Genomic DNA, 9,864 nt, shown 5'->3' with positions numbered 1-9,864 from the left:
TTTAACTTACGAACTGTTGATCCGATCTTAATGAAATTTGATGTTTGGAAGGATATCGTGTCTCAGAGCTGTTATTTTAAATTCCGACCGGATCTGGTGACATTGGGGGCGGGGATATGGGAGGGGGAAACCTAAAATCTTGGAAAACACTTAGAGTGGAGGGATCAGGATGAAAATTGGTGGGAAAAATAAGCACAAGTCCTAGATACATGATTGACATAACCGGAACGGATCCGCTCTCTTTGAGGTGGTTGGGGGGGGGGGGTAATTCTGAAAAATTAGAAAAAAATGAGGTATTTTTAACTTACGAACGGGTGATCAGATCTCAATGAAATTTGATATTTAGAAGGATATCGTGTCTCAGAGCTCTTATTTCCAATCCCGGCCACATCTGGTGACATTGGGGGGGGGGAGTTGGGATGGGGAACCTGAAACTTGGAAAACACTTAGAGTGGAGGGATCGGGACGAAACTTAGTGGGAAAAATAAGCACAAGTCCTAGCTGGAACGGATCCGCTCTCTTTGGGGTAGTTGGGGGAGGGGTTAATTCTGAAAAATTTGAAAAAATGAGGTATTTTTAAATTACGAACGGATGATTGGATCTCAATGAATTTGATATTTAGAAGGATCTCGTGTCTCAAAGCTCTTATTTTAAATCCTGACCAGATCTGGTGACATTGGGGGAAATTTGGGGTGGGGGAACCTAAAATCATGGAAAACGCTTAGATTGGAGGGATCGGGATGAAACTTGGTGGGAAAAATAAGCAGAAGTCTTACTTACCTGATTTACATGATTGGAACGGATCCGCTTTATCGGGGGGGGGGGGGGGGTAATTCTGAAAAATAAGAAAAAATGATTGATTTTTAACTTACGAAGGAGTGATCGGATCTTCATGAATCTTCATATTTAGGAGGACCTCGTAATTCAGATCTCTTATTTTAAATCTCAACCAGATCAAGCGTAATTGGGGGGGGGGGTAGTTGGGGGGACTGGAGAAAATACTTAAAGCGGGGAGATCAGGATGAAACTGGATGGGAAGAATAGAAACCTGTCTAAGATACGTGACTGACATAACCGGACCGGATCTGCTCTCTTTGGTGGAATTGGGGGGGGGGTAATGTTGAAAATTTAGGTATTTGTAACTTACGAAAGGGCGACCAGATCTTAATGAAATTTGATATTTAGAAGGATCTTGTGCTTTAAAGTTCTAATTTTAAATTCCGACCAGATCCTGTGACATTGGGGGGAGTTGGAGGGGGAAACCTGAATTCTTGGAAAACATGAATATTGGGGTATTTTTATCTTACGAATAGATGATCGGATCTTAATGAAATTTGATTTTTAGAAGAAATTCATGTCTCAGAGCTCTTATTTCAAATCCCGACCAGATCTTTTGACATTGTGGGGAGCTGGAGGGGAAATCTTGGAAAAACACTTGGAGTGGAGGAATCGGGATGAAGCTTGGTGGATAGAATAAACAAATGTCCTTGATACGTGATTTACAGAATCGTACTGGATTCGCTGTCTTTGGGGGAGTTGGGGGCAGGGGTTCAGTGATTTGGCGAGTTTGGTGCTTCTGGACGTGCTAGGACGATGAAAATCTGGTTGGCGTGTCAGGGAGCTGCACAATTTGACTTGATAAAGTCGTTTTCCCAGATTCGACCATCTGGGAGGCTAAAGGGAGAGGAAAAATTAGAAAAAGTTTGGTATTTATAACTTACGAGTGGGTGATCGGATCTTAATGAATTTTGATATTTAGAAGGACATCGTGACTCAGAGCTCTTATTTTAAATCCTGACCGGCATTAAGCCTCTTATTTTCCTTTTTAAATCGATCTATTGATTTATAGAATGTTTTTAGAGCTCATACCATATGATCTCTTGGCTCTTAGCTCTTCTCGCCTCGTCACAAGTGCCAGATGATCTCTTAGCTCTTGTTTATAGGGTATAGGCATACGCTTTTGTCAAATAGTCTATGGGTTAAAGGATATGGATAATGTCAGCAACAGCTGGTGTAACCAGTCTCCTATGAAGTAATCCTCCCCACGAAAAAAAACGAAACAAGATTAGTGGATTAATAATTCCCAGGGAGGTCTTGAAAATTTTCACAACTTGCAAAATGATTTGGCAAATGTTTTACTTTAATATTTAACTATAGGACAAAATGTTTAAAATATATTCAGTTTTCAGTAAAGCGCAAGGTGAACTATGGCCTTTAGAAGGTTTAGGGGGGTGGTAGTCCTATTCCTCTTTGTTTTAAGTTTGACGATTTACTTTAAGTTCTTTAATCCCTCTTTTAATCTCTTTTATGCAATACTCGATAACATCAAGTTATCTGGAATTAAGACAACCAAATGTTTGATTAAAGCCCACTTTTCTTTGGTATTTTGGTACTGCCTATTTGTAGTACCAAAATTTAACATTTTGGTTTACTTGAACATTTAGCTGTAGGGCACTACAAAATAAAATCTGTTGAGTATTAACTGTTTGAATTACAAGTTTTGAATGTTTTGAGGGTTTTTAATTGTTGGCTTGTAAGTGTAGGTGCAAAGGGAGAGGAGTGGAGGTGAGAGTGGGAGAAAAAGTAAACTAGCTGATGTCTAGGTAAGTGTGTAAGTGTAAGTAGGTAAGTGTGTAAGTGTAAGTGTAGGTAAGTGTGAGATATGCTATCTAATTTTATGACAAAATCATACACTCCTTTCCTAGTCCATTCCTGATGGAATATATCAGGCGAATAGTTTTCAGTTATTTTTGATGTTTTTTTTCTCTTGTTCTTGTTCAGTTCTGTGATATTAATGAAGGAAATAGATAGAAGTGGGAAACAAAATGATTCCAAGAAATCAATAGAGAAACATTTGCAACAGGCCATGAGTAAAATCTGTGGATTTAGTGGTGATTTAGTCAATGAATAAACTAATTCCGTCAGACAAGAGGGCTGCTTAATTTATTCGAACTTTTAGAGAAGGAGGCTCAAATTTCTAGCAATTCCCCCCAAAAAATTCATATGGATTCCTTCAATTTTTACATAATATACCTGTCATTGATTTATTTTAAATTAGTAGATTTATTATCAAATGGTTTTCGTTAAATCAAAGCAGCATTTGCAGCTTTTATAGTTTTTTTTCTTTTTGTTCTTTTTATTAATAGAGATGACAAAGAATAAATACAAAGAAAGCACTATAAACCGTTCAAAATATTTAAATTACATAGAACCTAACAAATTGTCTTTATGCAGCAAAATTTCCCTAAAACTCCAAAGGTAAGAGATGCGAAATCAATTTTTGCTCTGGGAGTTTTAGTAAGCTCATAAATTTTCAAAGTAATTGTAAAGAATTACAATTAAATCCTTGCCAACACTATGGCAAAACTATGCAAAAGTAACAATATGAGCTCCAGCTACTAAGAAGTGAATACAATTTTTTACTATCTCAAAAATTCTAAAAAAGAAAAACGATAAAACTCAAATGGTAAAAACAACTTAATTTTCATACCAATTTAAGGCATATTTTGATGTGTATTCTGTTTGTTGTCTGTTTAGTTATTTGTTTTTTTTTGTTTTTTTTTTAATATTCTTTTTTTATTTGTATTTGTATTTCTTCTGTATTTAATCTTCTGTAGTTAGTCTTCTGTATTTGTAAAAAAAAAAGATTAGAATCTTTTGACCCACCCCCTCTCTCTTTAAGGGTCTAATTTTTGTGTACTCATTCGGAATAGTATGACAATTTATATGAATAATATAATAATTTAAAGATCTGGCTTATTCTTGTTTTCAACCAGTTGAAATCTGAATTATTTGGCAAAATTATCTCAAAGTAAAATTGACACACTTTTCTTTTACAGATATTGACTGAATTCCCCCCTTTTTTCAGTTATTCATAATGATTCATCTACTTGCAGTCCTAATACTTATACTGGAATCTAGTATGGCTCAAGAAAAGACTGCAATTGTCTTTGGTGGCAATGGATTTATGGGTTCTGAAACCGTTTTGTCCTTACTAACGCAGTTTGATAAAGTTATTGTTGTCAACCGTGGCAACTGGTACTACGATTCAAATTTAAGAATTATGCAAAGAAAAGAAGTAATTCACATAAAGTGTGATCGTTTTAAGCACAAAAATGAAAATAATCTGTTAAAATGTGAAAAGTTTATAAAGCTATTGGGTAGTATTACGAATATTGATTTGGTGGTTGATTTTAGTGCTTACAAACCTAAAGCTATATCTGATGCTTTAGAAGTATTGAAAGGGAAAGTACACCTGTATATTTATATTAGTTCTGATTCTGTATATGAAGTTTGTGAAGGCTATAATACAGCAAGTGGGCTATCAAAAGAAACAGATTCAGTAAGACCAAAAGACATGGAAAAACGTCGAATGCTTGCTCGAAGAGATTCTTATGGAGATGATAAATTGTCTGGAGAGGAAGTCCTTGAAGCCTCTAATGTACCATATTTGATTCTAAGACTGCCAGATGTCATTGGACCTCGAGATACAACCCATAGATGGTGGACATATCAGCTATGGATGCAGCTATTTACAGAATTCCCCTTGGCTATTCCCATTCCAAGGAGCAATCAGATATTGAAAACAAGTTATGTTTATTCCAAAGATGTTGCAAGTACTATTTTAAATGTGACAGATTTGAGTCGAACTAAGTCTGAGATATTAAATCAGTCTTATAATATTGGTTTTGAGGAGGGTTTTACATTAAAAGAACTGCTGTATGAATTAGAAAGTGAAATGGGGCAGAATATTGATTATGATTTGAATGCTGACGAAAATGCATTTACATTATTCCCTTCAGTGAGTCGAGGCATGGTGGATATAACAAAAGCTAAAGATATGATTGGCTTTGTGCCAACAAAGTGGAAGCAAGCTCTAAGGGAAGTTGTACAATTTTATTCTGGAGCTGCACTGAAGTATCCATCTGAATTGAAAGATGTTGTTGATAATTTGTTGGACCATGTCGTTCCAGATTCTAAGAGGGATGAGTTTTCAAAGCTGGTAAACCGAATTGCCTCCAATGGTAAGTATCTTTAGTTTATGTTTTGTTTACATGACCTTTTTTTAGTATTACACATACATTCTGAAAAGGAATTAAGCATCACAAGCGTGCTATTTTTATTGTTTGATAATTTTCGTTCATCATCCTTGAAAATTTGAATAAGGTTTTTAAAAATAAACAAACAGTTAAACTGGTTTAGTCTAGCAATTTGTAAAGCTTCCGACTTTTATGCTAGTTTTTTTTTAAGAATTATTTAAAAAAAATTCTTTCCTTTTCCCTTATTTTCAAATTTTTAACGGAAGCTTACCATTTTCCACAGCGTCTGAATGAATTGTAACTGTATAGTAGGTATACCACTATGCCTGCCTAGGTTTGGTTAGATTTTAGGTTAGTTCCTTTTGCCCTTTAAGGAAACCTTCAATTAGTCGCATTCATAAATTAAGGATTTTGTCTGTTTTTGGTGGATTTGATTGGGAACTTTTGGTTAGTTTTTTATACGTTGTTAAAATCCTTTCTTTTTTCTTTTCATCTCTTACACTTTTATGGATTAAAAAAATAATAATATTGACTTTCATTAAAGTGCATTTACATTATGGTTCAGCTTATATTGAGGTATAGCTGTTGGTAATATTCTTCTCTTCATAATGTATAATTTTGGGGGTATCTGAGATCTTTTCTACTTAAAAATTGGCTTGTAAAATATGCCGCTATACTGATCATCTTTAATACGAAAATCCTATTACAGTGATAATTGGGATTGTGAGCCTATAGTTTAGATCAAAAATCAAAAAATCAGAATTTAAATTCAAAAATCTATCTGGCAAGCGGGGTTTTGATTGTGGGTTTAAAGCTTCCTGTTGTTTGAATTCAGTATCAATCAATTCAATTTGTTATAATTTAAATCTAAACTGCTACTGAATTTTCACTGTCAACTCACCATCTTTTTTTTACACTGCAATTCTTCCTGAAAACTCGTGTGAGACCTTTGGCTAATGGGATTAATAATTGAGGTGATGTCGACCAAACAAATTGGTGTTGTTATTTGGTTTGAGATAAGAAAATACTTTACTGTTTTACCCTATGCTCGAAAACTGAACGACAAACTTTGATTAGTTGAAAATAAATAAATAAAAACATTTGTATCCCCTTTAAGAATTTAAAGTAAATACATATTTGAAAGAGTTTTTTCAACTACGGCGTGGATAAAACCAGTCCTTTTCTGTTTAGTGGTGTTTATAGAATCTTCTGTTCTTAAAGTTGTTTCTATATTGTAAGAACCTATTGGAAAGACCACCATCAACAACTTGGAGAGAAGTTATCAGAACATGAATCTTCAAATGAAAGCTATGAAGTTATACTTAAGGACCTGGAGTTTTGACCCTACCATGACTCAACCCGTCTATGACAGTCTAAACCAATTCGTTTTCTTTGATAACGCCTCCATTGTTGTCCATTTTAAGGGTCTCGTCTAATTCTTCAGGGAGACAGTTGAAATCAATAAGCATAGATTATCCACAATAAAATTACCCCCAACCAAGATATTGAAGAGAGTTATGTAAATTCTACTTGCAATAGTGTTATTAATTCCTACCCTCGTTTTTCACAAAGTCATTTTTGGTGAGCTATTTTGTATGTTTTTTCAACCATTTTTTGAGTTCATAGTTTTGCAACCTAATGGGATTTCTGATAGTTTTATGCCTGAAAAGGGTAAACATTAAAAAAAGTCTTACGCAATAAAAAAACAATTGAAAGTCAGATAGGCCTTTCAATATTGTTTGTATTCAGTTGCCTTTTCACTATAACTAAAGAAATAGCATCTAAATTTAACTGGAGAAAGAATATAATTATAATTTCTTTTTTAGGTTTTTCTTTTTAAGCTATTGTTGGGCTTTTATCTTTATTTGTTTTAAATTTGTACACTAAGGATAGTTGAGTGGAGGTCTTGACTGAAATATTTGTTTTTTTCTTTTTTTTTATTGGTTGTGATTTTGAATTGGCCTTTAGTTTTTTATTGGTGAATTTATAGAGAATTACCCGTTTTGGTCCTGTAATTACTACAAAAAATTAATGTTCAACAGTTAAATGACTTCCCAGGAAAATGAGTTGGACTATTTCCAAAATCAGATTCCATCCATACCACAGGCTAGAATCCATTTATCTGGGTGGAGGATAAGGGCTGTGTTGGATGCTTGTTTTTAGTGGTGTTGCATAGCTTAATGCTAAAAAAAAAACAACATAATATGCTTTATTTATATCCAGGATATGAAGGATTTGCTTTAAGCAAAGAAAGAAAAGAACGTGAACCCCAGGATATAGTAGGCGTAAATATGTCAAGATGTTACCCTTTTTTTCTCACTGTTGGGGAAAGGACCTGATTTTGTCTTGGTCATCAGTAAAACTGGTAGATATAAAACTGGATGGGTATCAATTGTCTAAATCTGTTGGTGTAAGATAAGACGAAACAGCCCAAATGTTTTTTTTTTTTTTTATTATTCCCTGTTTATGTAAGTTTAATGTGTAATCGAACGGGAGTGTTTTTTTTTTCCATTTCCATTCTCTTTTCGGCCATGTCGTCACCTAAGGTCCCATAAAGCATTTTGGTAGAGCTTCCTCTATTTTGTTGCAGTTCTTGGGAAACTCCACCAGCCTTGCTAGCCAAAAGTGGCTATTTACTTTCTCGTGTATTTACCAACTATTGTCCTGTAATTCTTTACTTTTGTTCTATGCTTAGATCCTGTATCTATTGTTTAAAGTACCAAGACTGTGAGGACACTTTAAGCACCAAAACAGTAAAAATGAAATTTAATTGTTTGAATTGGTTAAGTAGGAACTTAGACAAATGTATATATCTTAATAAATTAGGATAAATTGGGGGTTCAGTCTTTATGAAAAAACGTTTACATGTAGCTATGTAGTTGTTGGCATCAATGGGTACCAAATTTAAAAAACAACATGAAACCAGCAAAAAAGCTAAAACATGGCCTAAAACAACTCAAGAAGTTGTAGCTTTCACTTGAAGGTGGAGTAGTCTATGGGAATGAACATAGTGTTAATGTTTAAATTTTTACAAACCAAAAGCGTTGTCAAATTCAATTGATTGGCTTTGCTTATTTATTTTTATGATTCACTGTGGCAACAATGAAGATCATTTACTACTGCTCAAACAACTTCATAATTTTAAATCAACCAAAAGAAAAATATGAAAAAATGGTGGTTATTATGGATGAAAGGACTCCAGGAAACCAAAATTTTTTCATCCAGTTGTGGTTCCGGGGTAAAATCTTGATTAGCTTGATTAGACCCCCATGTCTCTCAATAATTTTCAGGCCAAATTATAAGAACATTTTCATTTATTCAAAGGATTAACCATTTATTTAAATGTGACCTTTCCTAAATATTTCAGGAAATGTATGGGGAAAACGAAAATTTCGGATTCAATTTTTCTTACAGTTATTCCAAACTGCGCGTTTTACTTTATTTTAATAAAAATAAAATTACAAAATGATAATAAACATTAGACTATTTATTTGAAATTTTGCTCACCTAAAATTTCCACACCTGGTGCAAGTGTCCTCTCTGCCCCCCCCCCCAAAGAAGAACGCTTCTGTTTTCATTTTAATGTTCTTGGTACTTTAAATTTAGTTTTTTTGTTTCTTTTTTATTTTGAGTAAAAATTTTTTAATAATATTTTTTCTAGGTGTCGAATCCCAATCTCAAGAATCTCCTGCTCATCATAATGAACTATAATGAGTATACTTAATCTACATGGGATTCTCTGCTTCAAGTTAGCTGTGATATCCTGATATACCTGATATACCAGTTTGGTCTGGTTTAGGGGAAGTATTTAAGTTAGTAACAGGAAAATGTCATGGTTTAATAAACATTCGTTGTTTTTGAAGATATTTATAAGTAATTTGGGGGTTCTTTTATTTCGTAGGGTGGGGAGGTTCGAGGAAGGGAGGGGTTCTATCACAAACAAGATAGGTCTTTTGAGAGCGAACCATGAGACTGAAAATTGTAGATAGATTCGACTTATTGCTGTCCTACTGTGCACATCCTGTATGGAGAAAATGTCAACTTTCCAGGGAAAGGGCAAGTTGAATTCTAGTTTTACTATTGGCCTTGAGCATAAATGGAAACGTTGGTAATGATTAATAATAATAATAATAATTTATTACAGAAAAAGCCCGTGGGCCATAGGAAAATTACATAACAAAAAACAAATTAACTAAATTAAATTAATACTATTTAAAGAAAACGCTCCCGATGTGCCGCTGCAATCCTTACAAATCTTGCTATCCTTTTAATACTCAGGAAATTTGTCTCTTTCATTCTATCTACCATCCATATCTCATTCAATTTTTCTTTACCATACATCTCTCGCCTCCAATCATTCAATTCGACACATTCACACAAAAACGCCAATTAATAGTAAAGAAATTCATGCAATGTGCAAGCGTAATCTTAAATAAAAAAAAGTTTTTGCAAGTAGGTTCCTACTTTTGGTACATTAAATGACAAAAGAAGAGTTGTTTTCAAACGGAAGTAAAGACCGACACATAGATTTAAAATAAGTAAAAATTGTGTTTTAGATGAAGGGGTTCCCGTGCCAACTTCTGGCTCGTTAAGGTTTTACTAGCACTTGACTGAATGTGTTTTAGGAGAAAAAATATTGCCAGCGAATAATCGGAAGTGTTTTGTCGATTGTCTTTCAGAACACTAGAAAATTTCATTCCCATTACCCTTTTGTTAAAAAATTTCACAATATGTAGAACGATTTCTGCTCGTTTCGAGTTATAATGTTCGTCTCCATTTAAATTTTTTTTTTCTAACTGATCTCTCTTGGCGTTTTGTACCATAT

At 34.0% G+C, this 9,864-nt stretch overlaps 1 protein-coding gene across 1 annotated transcript; it reads left to right on the top strand.

The window, feature by feature from the left end:
• Positions 1-3,821: 3,821 nt before the first annotated feature.
• On the top strand, positions 3,822-8,901 carry LOC136033154 (uncharacterized). The gene is made up of 2 exons (XM_065713813.1): positions 3,822-5,024; positions 8,701-8,901. Exons 1-2 carry the CDS (start codon positions 3,878-3,880, stop codon positions 8,748-8,750), a joined length of 1,197 nt encoding a protein of 398 aa, XP_065569885.1. The 5' UTR covers positions 3,822-3,877; the 3' UTR covers positions 8,751-8,901.
• Positions 8,902-9,864: the final 963 nt, after the last annotated feature.

The sequence above is a fragment of the Artemia franciscana genome, chromosome 11 (genome assembly GCF_032884065.1).
Source record: "Artemia franciscana chromosome 11, ASM3288406v1, whole genome shotgun sequence".
NCBI lineage: Eukaryota > Metazoa > Arthropoda > Branchiopoda > Anostraca > Artemiidae > Artemia > Artemia franciscana.
This window is presented reverse-complemented; position numbering and strand designations above follow the sequence as displayed.

Excerpts from the sequence above, each read along its gene's own strand:
- LOC136033154 (XM_065713813.1), top strand. The coding sequence starts at position 3,878 with ATGATTCATCTACTTGCAGTCCTAATACTTATACTGGAATCTAGTATG. Across the intron at positions 5,025-8,700 it reads AAACCGAATTGCCTCCAATG|GTGTCGAATCCCAATCTCAA; the intron begins GTAAGTATCTTT and ends TATTTTTTCTAG.